The sequence below is a fragment of the Xiphophorus hellerii genome, chromosome 15, assembly GCF_003331165.1.
Source record: "Xiphophorus hellerii strain 12219 chromosome 15, Xiphophorus_hellerii-4.1, whole genome shotgun sequence".
Lineage (NCBI taxonomy): Eukaryota > Metazoa > Chordata > Actinopteri > Cyprinodontiformes > Poeciliidae > Xiphophorus > Xiphophorus hellerii.
This window is the reverse complement of record NC_045686.1, coordinates 7628352-7649009: the sequence shown is the minus strand read 5'-3', so window position 1 is coordinate 7649009 and position 20658 is coordinate 7628352. Positions and strand designations below refer to the sequence as shown.

The 20658-nt window shown below is 37.9% G+C and overlaps 1 protein-coding gene across 1 annotated transcript; it reads right to left on the bottom strand.

Annotated features, from left to right (window-relative positions):
- Positions 1-745: 745 nt before the first annotated feature.
- On the bottom strand, positions 746-11590 carry LOC116733651 (single-minded homolog 1-like). Its single transcript, XM_032584435.1, has 12 exons — positions 11340-11590; positions 10310-10716; positions 8926-9008; positions 8657-8746; positions 8387-8495; positions 8060-8145; positions 7520-7719; positions 7265-7371; positions 6950-7097; positions 3495-3651; positions 3003-3390; positions 746-2673 (listed from the first exon to the last, which is right to left on the bottom strand). The coding sequence occupies exons 2-12, from the start codon at positions 10482-10484 to the stop codon at positions 1931-1933; spliced, it is 2286 nt and encodes a 761-aa protein (XP_032440326.1). The 5' UTR covers positions 10485-10716; positions 11340-11590; the 3' UTR covers positions 746-1930.
- Positions 11591-20658: the final 9068 nt, after the last annotated feature.

The window sequence follows — 20658 nt, the reverse complement described above, 5'->3', positions numbered from 1 at the left end:
CTAAATAAGTCACAGTACACTCCACCTGTGTAGTTTAATATTAGTATAAATAGGTTTTGGGAAGTCTGTTAGCTAGGTATTGTGAACTTTAATAAAAAGAAATGCAGCCAAATAGTTTGTAGAAACTTGGGAGGTGCTGCAGAAATCCAAAATTTAGAAGAATCTGATGATGAATAGGGCCTTCATAGAAGCCTTGAAAGGAAAAAGCCATAGTAGAAAATAAGCCATGACTTAAGTTTGCAGTTTGATGGCAATTTGTTGTCAAAACACATGAAACAAAATGCTATTCATGATGGAAAATTAACATTGGACATCATGCTGAATGCACAATTCCCACATTGAAATGAAGTGGTGGTGTTGTGCGGGGATGCCTTTTCTAAGCTAGGATGGCAAAGAGTTGATGGGACGATGGATGGAGCAAAATGATAAACACCAACTAAAAGAGAGATGTAAAAGACTTGAGCCTGAGGTAGAGGTTCACTGTCCAGAAGGACAACAAGCCTAAACATTTGGTCTATCAACTCAAACCCCAATAACATTTGCAGATCGAGGTGCTGAATTATGCATACTTTTGTGACTTATGACAAGAATTTTTTTCTTTGCCATGATGAGCAGAAAGGAATAACAGAAAAACCAAACAATATTTTTTTTTATCATTCTTTCTTTACTATGGTGTTTTACAAAAAGGTTAAAAATTAAATTAAGTTGAAACAAACAAGAAAAAATACACAACTAATTTAACTTAAATACTATACATACATCAATACTTCTATCAAATATCAGAGGTCTTGAGCAGTAGCATTGTGTGTATGTGAATGAAACAAAAACAGCTGAGATAACTGATGTTTTGTTTGCAGCAGTTTTCAGATCTAGGTCACATTTTAAGCCAATTAATAAATACTTTTAAACTTTTTCTTTTAAAAAATGAATATATTATGTCATTATATTTTAAATAAAAAAATTTAATGAGAAACTAAACCTTTTATTAAAGTCTGTACTGATTATTTTATCCCTTTAGATGGCCATGCTTTGAGAAAACTAGCTGTTGAAGAATAGTTTTGTAATCTAACACATTTGGTAAAAATTAAGTCAACAAAAAATAAAAATACCTTCATTTGTTCCACATAATTTGGATGTAACCAACTTCTCACTCTGTGCCATACTCGCCTGCAGTTTTTGCTCATTTGCATGTCAAAGGAAAATGTTTCCTTTTGTTTTCTACGCTGTTTATTTTTTTCATTTGTTATGGTAATGATGGTCTGATCCAATCACAGAAACTGTTTTATTTGCACCAGAAAATATTTCTATTTTGACTGAAAATAATGGAACATGCAGAAAAACAGTCCACCGACTAATAAATACAAGGAAACATTGACATCTTACAACAGTGAAATGCAGATCTTTCCGTTGTTGCACTTTAATGCGTTTGAGGAGCTTGGAGATTTTCAGGTAAAAGGGCAATGGAACAGCACATTTTCCTACAGTCTGTGGAAATCACGTCCTGGACAGATTAACTCAGATGTCCAGCGATGCGTGAGGGGAGTGAGACAGAAACATTTGCTTGATGTTTAACCAGCCTTCTGGTGGGAGAGTGTGCAGTTTGCCATCATTAAAATAACAGCAACTTCCTGTTGTGGAGCAAACTTTTTCCCAGTGCCACGCAGTGTATAAATATTATTTCCTTTGAGCTTTGGAATATCATCCTCTGACAACAAAGAAAGGAAAATGGCACAATGCAAGAGCCTGACATTTACAAGCAGTGATCAATGGACCACCAACAGGACATCAGTCCAACAACAAGGTGTCTTGCATCCTTTTGTCAACATTTTGTCTCTTGCACCAGACATCTGGTCACTGATGCTCAAGCATACGTGGCCATCAGCTGTAACGTCCTCATTTAGACAACATAATCAATCTGCACCAGAAACTGTCAGCTGCCATTGGTAATGATAACTGAGGTGGCCTTGTGTCCTTGCATCTGCTCCGCCTGCATCCTCACATGAGATGCCACGTCATACTGGACTCCTCCGCATGCCAAGCTAGAATAACTCCGCAAGTTCTCTGGGTCATACAGGTGCTCCAGAGAGTACCCAGTCAAAGCATAAGCCGCCTGCCTTTCCATCTGCTGCCTCTCCTGGGTTGGATAGAGCAGCGGACTACTGTGGGCCTGTGCAGGGTGTGGTGACAAATCTGTCGGCATGTAGTCTTTGGTTAGAGGGAGGCCAGGTCTGGGGACACCGTCAGAGCCGGGGCTGCTGAGGCGAGACACTGACACTGGGCTGGTTGTGTTTTCGTCATTGTCGTGGGAGCCGAGTGCTTTGAGGCTATCCCGGTGATGAAGGCGCTCTGATGGGAGGTCGATGCTGGGAGCCCCTGGACCACGACACACCACGCTGGGCATGGTGAGCTGAGAATGATGGGGTATTGAGGAGGCGAAGCATGGACTGTGAGTTTTGGTGAGACCTGAAACGTCCAGGAGCACCTTCTGTTGCTGCAAGCGATTCTCTTCCTCTTTAATCATTTGCTGTGTGGCTCGGATCAGGGTCTCCATCTTGCTTGGTTCTCGAGGACTTGATTGGAACTGGTCACCGTGATAACGCTCACCCGAATCGCTGGTGGACCCACCTCCATCAGGTGAACTCACAACACTGTCTTCATCCCAGTGGCCCCGTCCTGCACAGAGAAATAGAGTCAGTCTTAGTAAGGATAAACAAATAGCTAATGTGTAAAATCCTGCTTTCAGTGCATATGGAATCAAGATCTGATATCTTGGTAGAGGCACAGTGGGGGAGTTGTTACACTGTCTAAGGATGTGAAATGTGAAATAACTTGGCTTTCAATTGCAGGTAATTTTTGAACAGATGGTAGCAATCGCCACATTGGCAAGAGAGAGCGTAAACAACTTAGCATGTCCCATAATAGCATTTGGAAGCTACCAGGAGAAACAAGGCCAGAGCTATTTTCAGAGACAGATGGTTGTGGTCTCAACCCTAACACCTCACCATGAATGGCGCCATGGTAGGATGTGATTTCATAGCCCTCACTGTTGTCCACAGAGAATTTTGGAAGTGACAGCACAGAACGTGTGGTGTCCCACCACATCTCTCGACCCGACTGAGGTGTTCCCAGGAAATAACGGCCTCCTTGGCATCGGACACGGTCGCAGGTGGTGGTGTGAGGGTGAGCTTGGGTGTGGGCGAGATCATCTTCAGATAAACCCAAACCGTAGCACAGGGATCCAGAGTCTGGATACAATCTGTAGGCGCAAGATGCCTCAGCAGCCTCACTCGGATCCAGCAACTGAGGCGAGGCTGAGTCTGTCAGGGGGCTCCCCCCCCACTGGCTGTCTTGGTCAGATTCTGAACGCTCTGGATTAAAAGCTGCAAATTGCTGGAAAGACACAACATCACAGTTTGAATAATGTCTCTAACAAGTTTTTGGCAAGCAAGAACAACAACTTTATTTGATTTTAGCTCCATAAGGCAAGCTTTTACCTGTGGATAAGGTGATACTCTAGGTTTTGCCTTTGACTGGGTCAGACGGGACTTGGATGTTTTTCTGTCCTCACTGTGACTGTCAGCATAAGGGAAGGCCGGTTTAGTAGGACTCATTTGATCCAAGGAAAGCTGCATTCCTTTATACTCAGTGTCCCTTTAAACAAAGATTACAAACATGTTAGATATTAACAGAAAACTGTAGTTTGGAAATTATTACAAAAATTATTTGATTTATTTTGTGGTCTTCCAGTGTCTGTAACTAAGAAGCAAGTTGCAAAACTTGCAACCTTCAAGCCTTGGATAAGAAAAATGTTCCATATTTTATATTTCTTCATTCACTTGCCTTTTTAAACCACCTGTAATTATCGCAATACTCACATGCAACATATTAGACTGCTCAGCATCTACTCAGGCTAAAGAAAATTTGTTTGAAAAGCTAGAGAATTTAAACATGTATTTGAAAAGTTTGCATCTTTCTTGTGTTAAAGCATCTATACTCAAGACAAGTACTAGCATGTTGTTGCTTAAAATGGGTTTATCAAAGTTTACACTTCACAAAAGTAGTGTTATATGAAAAACATTCAGCAGATAAATAATTACTAAAGACACAAAAAACACAGCATATTTTGATTAATGAGATGGAAATTATACTAATGAAATTGACATTTTATATGTATATATAAAAAAACTGTGCTACTGTATTGATTTTGCTTTTTACAGTAAATTGAGATTTGAACTCTCACTTAACTTTGGTTCCAGGCTTTATTTAGATAATTACTACTTTTGCATGTTGATAACTCTGGAACATTTCAACAAACAAAATTCAATTAACTTGTGGGGAGCGTCTATCTTCTGTTTGTAAAGTAATGATTTGCATCTTACAGAGCACAGCAGACATTCCAACAGAATCATTCACTTGCACAATTATCCAATTGCCTTTGTCTGTGACTCTGTTAGTCACAGACTTAAGGTTTAGTTTAGAATGTTTAGTTTAGAAGGTTTAGTTTAGTCCCCTGCCCTGCCACAAAATCTTGTGAGATTCTCCAAAAATTAATATACTACTTTAGAAACATGTATATGGAATTTCAGGCCATTGCTACAATAGCCTCTAAGCAGACTTTAATCTGTGGCCTCAATTCCACTCAAGTCCAGCATGAAACTGATGCTTTATAAACCAGTACAGTGTGGATTGAACTACTGTTTGGCTCATAAGTCAACATTGGGTCCTAAACAGCCACAAAGGTTGCTCATGCTTCAGGCTGGCTTTCTTTACATAGAGTGTAAATGTGTTAGAAATTTAAATTGTTTTTTTTAAATAAAAGTTTAGGGGTTATGAATGATTATGAATTATGCTGGAAATTACATGTGAATAAAATGTCAAAACTCTATTGCAACATAATAAAGAGTTTAAAACATAAAGTAAGTTCGTTTTCCATACTGTACTTCCTGTTTAGAGGTTTGGTAGATGTACTTTGAGAAGAATCTCAAATGCAATTTTTATAATAGAAGTTAACATCAGGAAGGATTTTAATGAAACAAATTTCTATAGAAAAAGAAATTCTCTTCATACAATAGCCATTTAGTTTTTAGTATAATAAATGTATTTCAAAACTTTGTCTAAAATGTAAATAAAGTTCAATAAATTTGAACTTTATTGAGCAGTAAGTGTTTCATACAAACTTCTGTTTAAACATTCATGTATATTTCAGCCTTCCTCTAGCTAAAATTTAAAATCTCTGGTAGTTACTTACATACATCACAACTTGAGAGGTGTCAAAACATTTGAAATGATTCTAATATCATCTACTAACTTTTTGTCCAACTGTGGTGTCTGTGTTGTAGCCAGTATTGCCATCAATGGCTAATCAGCAGTAAATATTATAGATAGCATACAAAAATCATTGTATAGTACCATAACATTCATAGGACAAGATATCAAACTGAGGAAAGCTAATTATTCATGTCTGCAGTTCACCTTTTACCACGAAGGTGCTAAAGATATTGTAACTAAAGATACACTTGAAACACTTTGTTGCAGAACGCTGTCTTTACTTAAGCAACTGATACAAACTTTCTTTGCCTATTAAAGACTTTTCTTCACATGCATGCATCCATTTAGCTTGTGAACCCTATAAGTAACTGTCCTGCAGCTGCACACTCCAAGTGTTGCTGTCGAGGGAGAGAAAAGGCTTCCTGTGTCAAGTGTTCAGCAAACATGAGCCTATTCTTAACTTATCGCATCAACAGTATGAAATACCAGCTGCCTGGCATTTTAAACCTTGTGACCCATTCCTGACCCTCTGGAGCCAGCCTCTTTAATACAACTCTAGATATGACCCAATTCTCCTTTATGACACCTTGGGGGAAAGGCTATGTTTGGACAGCCAGTGCACAACATGAACACTATTTGTTCTTGCAGGTACAGTTGCAGTGGCTGGTTCAGAATCCTATCTGAGTTGTGGCCGACTGTTGCCTGAGCCAATAATGTTGGACCTTTGTTCAAACTCAGTTGTGTTAGCCAAATTCCACTGTGTGGTCCAAAGCAGGGCACTTTGTGTCTGAAAAATAGCTTTCAGCCAACCAGGAAGAATGATTTATTTATGGATTCTTGTGGGGTTACAATACTGTTTGAGATAGGTGATTGAGTAGTTGTTTGTTTCTTTAAAAAAAAAAAAAAAAAAGGCATCTGTTTTTTTGGCACCTTTCGCAGGGTGCAGTGTCCTGACACTTTCATGTCATAACTAATTATCTCCAAGGAAATTCCCTGTCATTTTAATATAGTTCCTTTGTTTTCTCCTTACTGCATTGAGAAAATCATTACCTAGACCTCAGCCATGTGCACGCATGCACGTACACACTCAGACGGCTTTACATCGCATGCACTCTCACACAAGCACACACAGATCAGCCAAACTTAACAAGTAAAATCCAACATGTGCTACATCTATGAGATAGCTATTGATTTCCAAGTTACCGTTTGATCGATTTTGCTTTCCTGAGACTGCCCAATCGATTGTGACAGTAGAGGGTTTTTGATGGGGTTGAACCCTGATGTTTGTTCTTGCTGTCTCGAAGGGGCCTGAGTGTGCTTTGTGCTTTCATAACAGAGAATTGCCTCAACCTTGCAGTGGGAGCATTTGGTTGATTTTTACATAAAGGCTACAGACGAAAAAGGACGCTTGCTTCAGGATACAAAAAGCCTCAGGAGTGATAATAAGAGTGTATGACATTATTATTTTTTCTTTGCTCTTGCTAAATATTTTCAATTAAAATTCCAACCTTTTGTTTTTTTGCTGTCCATCTTAAGATCCTGACTTGTGTCGCATTTTATTTCTGTAATTTCAACAACAGCATCCTACTTCAACAGCATCCCACTTTTATGAAATAAATTGAACAAATGTTTTAAACAAGCAATTGCTAATTAAATCACCTCCCTCCCAAATGAGACTCACGTGAGAACGTAGTTGACACTGACGATACAATGAGGCCTTGAAGAGCGGCTGTTGTGGACAATGGTGGCGTAACTCTGGACCCAGACCCAACCACCGTGCTTGGCAAGGAAACGGTAATACTTAGTCGTGACCTGGCCTTTTACCAGCACTGAAAGAGATGTTAAAAATAAAAAATGAAAATAGTCTCACTAAGGAGATTAACTATTTATCAGCTTGCATTCTCCGAGTTCTTGTGTGGGTGGTGTGACTGTCAGTACAAGTTAACGGCTGAGAAGAGCCTGAACTACTTATGGTAAACACAAAAGTGTAACTCACAGAGGTGATGAGCACAGCGGAGGTGAAAAATATCGCAGCTGTGGACATGATGGTATAATGTTTTCTCTATAAGGTCCTGGGGCTCATAACCCGTCAGCTCAGCTACCCTGAATACAAAGTGCACAGAAAAGGATAAAAATACGTAAAAGTCACATTTGCTTTGATGCACAATTACTACATGCATATATTGCAATAAAAAAAAGTCTACTTCTAGAACTATAAAACAATTGCATAAAATTTGTTCTCCCATCGTACCTTGAGTCCAGAAAAATTAGCTTCATGTCCAGACTGGCCCTGAACATAAACATGTTGCTGTGCAGTTTTATTTCCGTCACAGCGCTGGGCGGCAGAGAGTGACCCACAGCCACCAGTCCCACATTCTGGTAGCAGCCCTCAAAAGGTGACATGTCCAGACTGTACTGACGGATCTTCAGGTAGCCACTGCAGTGGATGACCTGTTGTGTGGCAGGAAGATTAATAGCAATTGTGAGGTGAAATTCTTTTTCCAAGAGATGTATCCCAGCATGAATAGCAGAATTTTAAGTCAAAAGTGTTCTGCATAAATTACGCAGCCTCATGAAAAAATATTAAATGCATGACTGTTAAACTATAACTATTTTTGTAAAAATCCCGGGTTACATAATGGCACAATAAAACACTGAGAAGGCTAAGAAAAACATGTGTGAAGGCTATTCGTTTGAATTAACATTTTACAAACATTCTAACCCAGTAATATTACGTCTTACTAGTTCTTACTTTTATCAGCTAGTAATAATGATTATGAAAATGTGCTACCTTGTATCCTCCACTGGTTAGTCCTGCATTTCTTTTTGCCAGCACACATTTCATCCTCAAAAAGAAAGAACGTTCCACTTCATATTCTAGAGAAAAAGAGAAAACAATTTTTGTTATTACTTTAAAACGCCTAAAGTACTCATTTGTATAATAATAATAATAATAATAATAATAATAATAATAATAATAATAATAATAATAATAATAATAATAATAGTGCAAGTACAATACACACATCCGCTGTTTGTTTATTGAGACTCATCATATTGTAATTTAAGTCCTATCAAACAGAGTGAGGGGCTCTTATTATGAAACGCGGCTGTATACCTTGTACGAAATGTGAGTGATAGGGCTGATGTGGCGTCAGCACGGCAGTCATTTCATCATGGTCGGCAGGATGGACATATTCATAAATGCTGTTCCCGGTCAACTCTACCTGTTGAGAACAACTCAAGTAATCAACGGAGAAGTACCGAGGAGAGCAGCCACTACAAAAAACAATGGAAATTCAATAATAATAATAATAATAATAATAATAATAATAATAATAATAATAATAATAATAATATCTGAAAGTAAAAATGTGAGAAAAATGACCTGAGACAGTCCTAAATGGACCGACGCTGTCTCTGAGATGTACATAATCTTCCCATCCGGAGCCACCACGAAAATGAATCCATCTAACGTCTGCAATAAATAATTACACAAGCACAAAATACAGAAAGACGTGAATTTTAAAAATATATATAGTAAACTAAAGAAATAAAAAAATTTATAATTTAACACCAGAATCTGATGTTGGTTATCATTTTAGTTTGAGTTTAACCCATGTTCTTTGGCTCCATATTACCGCGGTCAGAACCTACCTGCAATAAATGAGATCCGAGCTCCCGGCCGAGATTGTCCAAAGATCTTGTTCGACTCGTGTGTCCCCACGCCTCACCAAGACCTTCAAAAGTATTTCACATTTTATTATTATTATTATTATTATTATTATTATTGGAAGTATATAAATATAAAATATTACACGAAAAAATTTAGGAAAGTACAGCACACACACAGAGAGAGAGACCCACACACACGTGCGCAATGAGGAAGCTTCCGTTTCAAATACCAATTTACAGTAAAACCTGTTTTTTTCTCCCTTAGTAATTAGAAATGTATCTCTCTCTATTTGTGCAAAGACTGAAAAGACGCATAAAATCTAACACAGTCGCCACTACGATTTGTCATCTCAAAATTTCTGCTTCGTGTCCAAATGGATCATTTTAGAAAATTCATAGCGCATAAAGTCAGTAGCAAAAACAATTAATTCAGTTACATAAAAAGAAAAAAAAATGAAGTGGAGCATCATAATCCTGGATAAATTTCCACTGCTGTAAATAAAACTAAATCTCTGTGTGAACAGGTTGAGCATCATGCCCCCAATTTATATAAAATATGACTAGTTTTCCTTTTTATTTTGGCTTCGTTTTTTTCCTACACAGCATTTATTTCTTCCTCCCTCTCTTGCGTTCAGTGTTGCGACATGAAAATATCAGAAAGTTCTAAAAAAAAAAAGAGCCTGTTGTAGATTTCATGGAAGATCAATTGTTGTATTTGTCTTCTAGAAGACAGGCAATGAGGGGGAGGGAGGGGGGAGGATCGTACTCAGCTCCTGCTTTCACGGCCTTATAGGAGACTAGACGCCTCGCTGCGCCTCCTTCCTAATTGCTGATTGGTATTCTCAGTCACACATGAGAAGAAACCTGCAGAGACCCGTGTAAAAAGATGGTGGCAGATCGCCTCATTTGAAATCACTGAATTACAAACAAACTATAATGCATTTGTAAAGACTCCCTGTAGATCAATGACAGAATCGCTTCGCTTCAGAACTCCTGCGACTTTTTTCCCCCCCTTGCAGCCTAAAGACTGCTTTGATAAATGTATTTTGTTTTATTAGAATACAGATTGCCCTGCGTTTTATTCTTAAATCAGTTGATTCCATGACTGCATAATTAAAAGAGTGATATTAGTTTTTAAGAGTTCTCTCTTTAGACTTATTTGAAATTTTGGCGGTTCAAATATCAATTTTGCCATTTTTTGTCTGTTTTTATGGCATTGTTTTTTTATTTATTTTGTGTACCTTTTTTAGCTGTTCCGTTAGATTTACGGTCGCATGAATAGTTTCGCCAAGTAGCTGTATACGTGTGCAATTAATCGTTAATTTTGCTTAAGAAAGCGGTGCGTAATTGTCTTCAGATGGCTCACCCTGCGGGAAAACAATCCTCATCTTTAGGTAGCTTGTTGTCAGCCTTATTATGGAGGCTTTGTCGAGCTGGGAGGTAATGGCCGACGGAAGAGGGAGCATTTTAGCCAGTTCATAAAATTCGCTGTTCTCTTTTTCTCGTCTAGTCCTTGCGGCCGTCTTGGATTTCTCCTTCATTTTCGGCGCCTCTGTAGGATGTCCTCACGCGTCTCAACTAACGGCGGTTTAGAGCAGCAGCAATCGGCTTTGCTTCGTTTTCATTGTCTGTTTGTTTTATTCAGATCAACTTTAATATATCTATAAATATAGCCGAAGAACGGGTGTAAACATGTGAATCCAACGTGCGTAAACATCCCTGGAAATCCCGAGTTCAGCCTCCTCGCTTCAGCCACTGGCCTTTATCCATGTCCTGCAAAACAGAGAACCAGACAAGCATTTTTGTGGATAGCTGTCCAAGAGAAAACATATACTTTACTCAGCTGGACATTTAATTTTAGGCTTTGACTTGTAGAATTTCAAGAAGCTCCAAGCTGTTGTAACCTTGCACATTATTAAAAAGAAACATATAATAATACATTCTGGCTACAGTGAATAAAAATTGACTATTTGACAAAATAAATATATAAGAGCAGAATTACATGCAATAAAAATAATTTACTTATTTTTAATATTTAGGAAATAGTAAAATCAATCTGTCTGATAATCTTAGATTTGGCATTTCTCTCTTTAATGAAAGGAGCGCCACAGGCCCGTCGGTCTTAAGACTTTCACCAACCTTTATTTTCAGTTTAAAATACAAATAATCTGTCGATAGGTGACATTTGCTCACATTTTTTTTAGAGGAAACACAACATGCTACAGATCGTTGATGTAGCGTCAGGGAAGTGACACTTGACCCGACACAGATCCTCAAACGCACACACCAGCGTGCAGTCCACTCAGATCGGTTGTGCGTCTCTTTTATAAAGCTGATCGCAACGTAATAAGAAATATACAGCTACATCAAAATGAAGCGAACGCATTCATTCCTACCAGAGCGGATAGTTTGCGTTCGCTGATCCCCGCACTTGAAGAACAATCGATCCCGTGGCCCTTAAACTGCAGCCTGCTGGGAATTTCACCTGTCCTGAACCGGGTTCAGTAGCAGTGGTCCCGGTTCAAAATTGCTCTCGGCTCCTCCTGGATTTCCACCTGGAAAGGCGAACGGGCCGTGCGTTGCATACGCCTCTCCAAATTACAAGACGCGCAACGAGTGGCATTGGGTGCCCACCAAACCAGCTCTCCTCAACTATCTCTGCGTCAGCTCTCTGAGCGGCCCAACGCCCGCCCACAGTGTTCCTCTACTCTGCTCTGATTGGGCGGAAGAGTTTGGAGTCGCTATGCGATTGGACACGTACCGTGAGTGTCAGGTTTTATCTGGCAAGGTATGCGCAGCCTTTTTCTTTTTTCTTTAGCCGTGCGCAGTTGAAGCTTAAATGTGATCTTGTTGTGTTTTAGTCATTAACGTGGAGATGATGGTTCCAGATGAAATAGATAAATCCGTGCTATAGCAGAGGGATTTCTGGCAGGTGAGAGGCTAAACACGAGCAGGGGTGCCTCTAGAAAATTATGCAAGGGTTTGTGAGATGGGGGACCACTAATAATCTTGATGTGGCACACTATTAGTTTGATGGAGGTATGTCACTTGAATTTGGAAACTTATGTTTTACAAAAAAAAATAAAAATAAAATAAACACTCAATGACTATAATGCTAAATAAAAATCTTGATCTTAATTATAATTTTTTGAACAACCTAACAGCCTGTAAGTCCATTCCTTTATGCGCTTCAATTAGAACATGTTCCATTTGGTCTCTGTAACATTTAGAGACCAAATAGAATTTCAAAATATTTCTCTTTGAATTTTTGACCTAAATATATGATGTTGGTCAAAACTAAACTACAATGAAAATCTTAATTATTACGATTTTTTTTTTTTCCTGACCAACATAAGTTTATTTTATCAGTAGACTTTAAGAATAAAATGATTTGTTCGAGTCAGAACATGCTTTTTCTAGAACCCTTTGAAATTTGTAGGTAATCCAAGAAAAACAAATAAATAAACAAATAACTAACTGAATAAATATATGACTAAATCTTGTTATTCTCCCTCTTAATTCCATGCATAAAAAAGTATGTGTTCAACTACCTCTTTGGTGTGGCCGTCCCCTTTTGCGCCACTGTGAAACACACCAATGGGACAGTAAAATACAAACAGCAGATGATGCGTTTACTTAACTTATAGTCGAAGATAACACAGCATTTTTTCACTTTTAATTAATTAATTCTTGCAAAAATATTATGTGGACACTCTCAGTTTCCTTCACACATTCCTAATAAGCACAACCAACTCCCTAATTCTGGTAAATTTACAGGTTTTTAAATTAATGTACATTGTGTCTGTCAAATAAATTAATACATTTCAAAATAAGAAAAAAACATCCTGGACCTAGTCGTAAGCTAACTGTCAGAGGAAAAGGTATTTAGCAGTTAGTTGAATATGTCTAAGATAGTATGGAAGAGATATCTGTGTCATTAAGTGATATAATTAAAAGTACACTTTGTATATCAATTTGGCTTCTCTTCGTTTCACTTTGTACCCATGAAGTATCTCTCAGTTGCAGAGAGGTTGGTGACTCCTGGTGTAACGTAATCAGAAATACGAAGCCAGCGAAAATAAAGTACTGTAAGGGTTTTGAGTTTGTAGGGATCAGCGCATGCTCAGCGGTGCTGCTGGTGATCATCAGCTTTTCGCTTTTCGTCTTTGAGTATCATTTCAATGCTCTTTCCTATTCTTGATAAGACTCAGGTGCCCACACTTGACCCAAAATGCACCTCATTTTTAAGTTGCGTCCCTAAAGTTAATGTTTTGGTCGTGAATTTCCTCAGACCCTCTTTGGTTTACTCCCTATTAAAAGGTGCACTAAACACACAGAGGCTTTATTTGCCATTTAGTGCACCAGGTTCACGTGTGCCCTCGGGCTACAAAGCAGGCTCTATTCTCCTTTTCTTTATTTAAATTCGAAATGGAAACACCGAGGTTGGATTTGCATGATGTTTTGCGCCTGGAAACAAATAACCTCTTTAAATCTCTTTCTCCCACTTAAAAAAAAAAAACAAAAAAACACACACACACACACACACAATCTCATGAAGTCAAGTCAGTCCGCTTTATCTAAAGTTATTTCGGAGCTGTAAATTTCCAAAAAGACAAGTGCAACACAGTTTACACTACGCGTCAACGCTTCCAGAGCTCATGTAATGGTCCTGTGTTCGCCAAGAAACACGTTGGTGTGAGGATTAATTTCCATGTTGTGAATCAGATGAGAGCGCCGCGGCGCATGTAGTTTTTTAATTAGTTGCTGGGCGCTTGGATGGAAAAGAAGGGGGGGGGGGGGGGGGGGGGGAATGGAGGAAGAGAGCATGCGGAGGAGGAGGGAAGAACAGCGGGCTCGGTGTCGGGGGCGCGGACGCATGATGGTGAGCTCATTACGCACATAATTAGCGCTTAAATTGGTGCAGCATCCTGTCTTAATTGGAGACTCTCCCGCTGCCTGGCAGCAGTTATCGCTTGTTTTATCTGAGCAGAGGCGTACATGAATGGTGCCTGCTGCCACCTCCCACCGAATGAGACACATACAAAAAAACCGTCGTTTATGTTTAGCTTATCAGAAACACCAACAACTAAAAATATAAAATCTGAAATTAATTAAGAATATAAAGTCAGACTGATTTCAACAATATGCTTTTTGAAAAGTAAGAATCTAATCTAGACCACCAAAGGAGCGATGTGAGGGGGACATCATACGTACTTACATGCTTAATATTTTTATATATTCATTTAAGAGAGAAAATGAGAAGCATTAGGAATTAAAGAATAAAATTATTTCAGACATGTTTTAAACAATCTCTGTTCAGTAGAGCGATCCAGCTGTGGTGTGGCCAGTCCTGAGAAATGTGTAAGATTATGAGCTATAAAAAATAGTCAAGTTTTAAAGTTGCAACTCAGAAACCAATTTGACAACACCTGAGGTCAGTCCGTCCATCCATCCATCCATTCATCCATCCACTGTCTGTACCTGTTTATCAGTTCAGGTTTTCAGGGTGTTGGGGGGACTGTAGGGGGTAGCAGATTGTACATCTGAATATGTACAATTTTAAGTTTTCTGAAAAAATGCAATCCATCCTCCTTGAAAAACACAGAAATAGCCATTTATGTTATCATATTGTGGGCGGGGACGTTATGGTTGTTCAGGTAGAGAAGGTCTCCATCACTCATTAGGCAGGAGGTGTAGTAAACCCCGGGCAGGTTGCCAGTCCTTCACAAAGCAACACACAGACACACGAACAAACAACCATGCACATACATACTTGCTCCTGCTTTAAAGAGCACAATTGAATATGCATGTTTTTGGACTGTAACCAGACATCCCACACATGGAAAACATGCAAACTCCATGCAGACAGACCTTAGGCCAGTAGTCCAACTCAAAACCTCCTTGCTGCAAGGAACCAAATGCTGCACTTTCCAGTCCACTATCAGAGGTTAATGTTGTAAAATAAACAAAAATAATAACTTTCTTCCATGATCCACCCCAACACCCATAACATGTTTTAATTTTTCAATGAGTGCAAAACATTTACCCAAACTAAATGATCTCATAACAAGTGAAAGTTCAGAGTTTCAAGCCCAATTTGGCTTCATTTCTACGGTTTGTGCTCTGGAGTGACAGCCTGTCAGAGTTTCAGAATTTTTTTCAGATTATTGGCTGCAGGCTCCTGGTGAACGATTTACTCCGCCTGGACATCCTGTTAATGCCCCACTGCAGGCCCTCGCAACAGGGAGGCTCGCTTTGCTATCCTTCCAACCCCTCCTTTGCCGCCACCCAAGTCTTCATCGTCTTTCCATTTTTATTGTGCTTTTGCAAATCATGCTTCTCCCTGGGAGGCCATGTCGGAGGGGGAAAAAAGAAAATGGATGGACCATGTTAGTGAAGGTTATGCAGGATAAGGATGTGAGGGGAAGGTGTGAAGGAGATGAGAGAATAAATGTAAAGTATGCCAGTGGTGGTGACTGACGAGTTGTTTTGACTCTTCTAATCATATATTAGAAGACCAGTAATAGGGTTTCATGATGACAGATGGAGAAGGGAGTTGAAATCCCTACTGTTTCCGGGCTGGCTTAGATATTGTGCATGGTGGTCTTGAAACTGGAATTTTTAGACAATAGATTATGTTTACCTATAATTGCACTGTCGCCAATTTATAATGGTAAATAAAAAATGGATAACACAAAGCTTACAAAGTGAATGCTCATTTTATTACCAACAGGCTACAACTAATATCAACGTCACAGTTATTAAGAACTGACAATGCACTAAGCACATAAAGTCAGTTCTTTAATAAATTGATCATTCTCTATGGTTTAAAAACGGATTTCCTTTCCAGAAATCTCCAAATGGAGATTAAATAAAACCTGTAGAATAAAAGACAAACTCTAGGTATGATTTGAAAACTTGTTAATTCATAAAGCATAGGTAATATTTGGGTGGTTTCATTTATCTTATGTCTGCAGTATGCAGATGATTATTCCAGTTTGCACAGGTAATATTTATTGTAGTACATTCATAAAAATAAACTAAATGTAACTCAAATCTTATCACACATAAAGAAGACCTGTTGCATCACAGTGTGTACATGAATTAAATATGTAGAATTTATATTTATTATATTTAACAGCGTTAATTGAGTTTAAAACACCACTGCGCATGATTTTCAGAACAAGTTACTTTAAAAAAATGGCAGATATGAAAAGTTTGCAGGTGCAGGTGTGTACACCTGCTGAACTCAACAAATAGTTTCATGTTTTTTTTTTAATCAGGGACCTGTAACCTTTGCAGAGGATTTTTTGCACTTAATCCAGTTAAAATACATGTTGCATGACCTTTAGAAAAAAAAAAGACAACGCTCATTTCTCTATTTTGTGTAAAATCTGCAAGACCTTGTCTGATTTTCATGTCAGGAGTTTAAAGTTCTAGTCCTCAAGAGCAACTGTTCTGCGACTCTTAACTACGTCCTCCATCCAACACACCTGAATTACATAAATGGTTCACTGGACGTCTTCTGCAGAACTTCATGATATGCTGAACAGGGAACTCAGCCATTTTATTCTGGTTTATTAGAGCATTGACATATTTAGAATTTGGAGGTAAAAACCTTGAGGTCTATTTTTTTTGTTGAGTAATTCCAGTTTGAGCCCACTCTCTAAGCTTTAACAGCCCAGTTCCAAACCTGCAGACATCTAAACCCAGAGTAATGAAATGAACCTCTGTGGGCTGACAGAAGCAGTGCTGTCCTCTATATTAACGAGTCTCTATGCAGGAGAGAAAAAAGTTTGTGTTGACAAGGCATTTCCACACTCTGTCCCATGAGCAACTAATAATACTTCCATATGTTGGAACCAACAGGCACTTTACTGTCCATGTCGACTTTATACTGACATGAACTGAAAAGCCATTCAGAGAAGAAGAAGTCGTTATTCCATAAGAAACAGAAAAAGCCAGATGAGAGTTTCTAAATGCTCTCAGTAAAATGTTTGACATTAATGACCATGATATATCCCAAGTACTAATGGGCTTGGCAGTAATATGTTGTTTGAGTATTTTACTTTGAAAGGTGCATTTTGCAAAAAAAAGAATCACATCATAAGGAAAGCAAAAATATGAGGAAATAATTCATGGGAATTGTTCCAAAGTTTCAGCAAAATTTGGGAACAGTTTTGCAAAGCCTGCTGAACATGTTTCACCCAAGTCGTGCAATCTAAAACAGGATTCTGCCAAAAAGCTAAGCAAATTTATGTCAGCTTCTGAAATCAAAAGCTTCAAACTACTGTCTGAAAGAAATCTGTCCTTTATTATTGTACAATTCATAAAAAAGTTATAATTTTGTGAATTCTAATTGACCTAAAGCAAGGTCAGTTAGAAAGGTCCAGTCTGATGTAATGTCACACTGTGAGAAGAATGGCTATGTGTGTAAGGAAGTGCAAATAAATATCTGATTTTAGGTGTATAAAGTACTTTGCAAAAATATAAAGAAAACAGTGGAAAACATGGTGTGTCCAGGAAAATATTCCTCAACGTTGCAGAGTAAACATGCATATTTTCACATTTAAAAGGAGTGAGCACATTTTAAACATTAACCACAACCACAGCAGACACGTCTGCCACATACAGCTGTGTCATTTATGCACAGACCCAAATTACCATGGATATCCACCATTTTATTTATAGCAACTCCTCCACATAATTTTTTTCTCATTTCTCCTCCTGTACTCCTGATGACATCCTTATGGACTAATGTACCACCATGCAGATACAGATAACCTGATTAGGTGAAACATTGCGGATTATGTCTTAGGAGCTTGAAAGATGATGGGGGGAGAAGTGTCTTTCAGAGGCACGGATGTAAAGAATGTATGGAAAGATAGGAGATGAGGTGATAACATAATGGTAAAATGAAAAAAAAGGAAGATGAAAAAGCAATCCTAAATGTGTTAGCAGAAGATTTCACAGAATGAGTAAAAGGCAATGAGAAGCTGGCACCATGTTGAGTTTCACTCTGTGCTAAGAGATTGAAACGGCTGGACATATGTAAACTGGCTTCTTGTTTGACCAAGATTTGCCAGTTGTGTTTTCTGTAAGCTATTACTGACTCTTTGTGCTGTTTTCAGTAAAAAGATTGAAATGCTATTTAGTGCTCCCTGCTTCCTCAACCGGGCATTTTATTTGAAGAGTTGGTTTCAAATTTTATTTTTGTATTCCTTCCCTTCCATTAGCAGTGGGTTTCTTTTTTGTATAAACTTGGTCTCTCTGCGTCTCTTACTGCCAGGCACTTCACCGAGCCCATCTGCTGTGTGCAAGCGTTAATTAACCACGCTGCCATTTCCTGTGCGCAGGCTGCATTTAAAGGTGCTCAGAGTACGCGAGTCAGCCCCGCGAGTTCATCAAAATGCTAATTCAGCCCAAATTAAAGTTGTGATTAACATTATACAGTTTCTTATGCAGACACACTGATCCTTGCATGAACTCTCTGTCTTTTTCAGGGTGATGGGTGTCTGGGGGAAAGACGCAAGTGGAAAGCAGGAGTAAAGAAAACAGGAAAAAGCCTGCAGACATGGTTTAAATTTCTGATTGCTATCTTTGTAACTTACAAAATGACTCAGTTTGTCCTAAAAGGAACATTTCCCATTAACTTGCCCCCCTATCTGTCAGTTTTTGTATGTTTCTATCCATAGGTGTTTTACTATATAGACAATATGGCTCAGCACTAAGGGCGCCGTCTCATCAGGAAACAGCATGAGTACTTAAAAAATAAAAAGGTTGTCAGTTTTGCCAAGAATATTTTTTTTATGTTGCTTACTTCCATGTCCAGTCAAAGAAGAGCATGCACACCTCTGTGTTTTTTGAACTCAGGATAAATAGATTTGCCATGCACCCTTTTACGTTTTTTAAAACACACAAAAGATGAGTATTTCCAATTGCTTTTATCCCACACAGAACCTTACACCGAGGCTTTAATAATGTATCAAACCTAGATTGAACTGTTTTACTCTTATTACAGATTAAGTAAAACATTTGGCCTACGGAAAGCTTTAAACATTTAACCTAAATCTATTTGATAACCAAAAATTGGTTTAGGAGTGAGTCTTCTATGTTATTTTTCATACAAGAACTGCCCTTGTTTCTGTCTGTCTATCTGGGCGTGTTTTATTCCAAATATGACACATTTACAAATGAATTTATCCAACTGCAATGGAAGCTGGTGTCATGAAACACAAGGCAGTGCAAGGATTTACGTAAATCTAAAAAGCTCCTTTAAATCTTGACTGCTTTAGCTAAATTCACACTGAGGCTTTAATTTTGCTGCATACAACAGGAGAGTGGAGAGTACTGCTATGAAACTGGAGAAAAGTATTTTAATCCTGGGTCAAAGCTGAGAGGCAATACTTCTCTTCAAGAAGCAACATTGGTAAATTTATTTTTGGGCTTAAATTTTATACTAGTTTGATAACAATGGATTGGTTTCAGAATGCAAAAATGCTGATATACCAATTTTAAGCACCACAATAATTTTACCACATAGAAAAGTGTTTTACATAAAGTATGTGCACCATTTGCAGATATGCAAATACATTTTCAGAATTCCAGTTTTCAGAATTGCATTCTCCGTTTCTTCAAATCTAAAACTAACTGTTGAATGCTTGAATGTGATGAACAGATACAAATGGAGCATATATGAATATGATAAATGTAAATACTTCTTTTTATACACGTTAAGTTTTTTTTTTTAGATATATGGTTTGGTCAAACACTTAAATGATCGTGTAAGATGTTTTATGGGGAAAATCAATATTAATTGATTAAAAAAAGGTTAAATAAAAATTCAAGTGAAACGGGCCAAATTTAAGTGAAGTCTCTGGTGCTAAAGTCTGAGTTTATTTTTAAGTCTTTTGTGATTTCATCCAGTCAAATCTAAAGTAATAAAATTTGTGACTTCAGCTGCATTTGATTATAACTTTTATAACCTGAACACAACTCACTGTAAAACAGAAAAATGCAACAAATGAAACAATGTTAGATGATATTAAAGTCAGCATCAAAATAAATTGATGAATTGAAACCAGTCTGAACAAAATAACTAATTTAAAATAAAGTAAGCATTCTGCTTTCAAAAGACACTAATTCTCTACAGATTTCAGTTTTCTCAAAACAGAAAAAAAATATTTGTTTATGTTGTAATAATGAGCAAATTTGATTTATCAATTTTACGGATAAATTTTCCAGTTTCATGGAAAATGGCAGACATAAATGTTAACACAGTTATGCTTTCTACATGGCTTAAAATGAATAACAGCAGTGAGAGAAACTGTCTGAAAAGAAAAACCTTCCCAGATGTCATAAATTACAAAGAATAGACATTTTTCAGATCAAAGCTTTACTTTTCTGTGGTTGAGTATACTTTTAATTTTAATTGCTTAAACAAATAAAAGATTATTCAGATAAAATTTCTTCTCTGCAATCCAGCTGATCACAATTCTGATTACAAAAATTTGCATCCATTTACTCAGTCCATTGTACACTATAAAAATACAAGTCATTTAAATAAATTCTGTCCCTGCTCATACATCTGTCACTGCTGTCTAAACCATAAGCCACATCCTTAGAGCATAGATTCCTTATATATTCAGATATATTTTTCTTCTTGAGAAAATAACATCTTAACATTACAATCAGTGTATGTCAGCAGAGGGCTTC

Excerpts from the sequence above, each read along its gene's own strand:
- LOC116733651 (XM_032584435.1), bottom strand. The coding sequence starts at position 10,484 with ATGAAGGAGAAATCCAAGACGGCCGCAAGGACTAGACGAGAAAAAGAG. Across the intron at positions 3,652-6,949 it reads AGTGTCAACTACGTTCTCAC|GGACACTGAGTATAAAGGAA; the intron begins GTGAGTCTCATT and ends CTTTGTTTAAAG. Across the intron at positions 2,674-3,002 it reads CTACCATGGCGCCATTCATG|GACGGGGCCACTGGGATGAA; the intron begins GTGAGGTGTTAG and ends TTCTCTGTGCAG.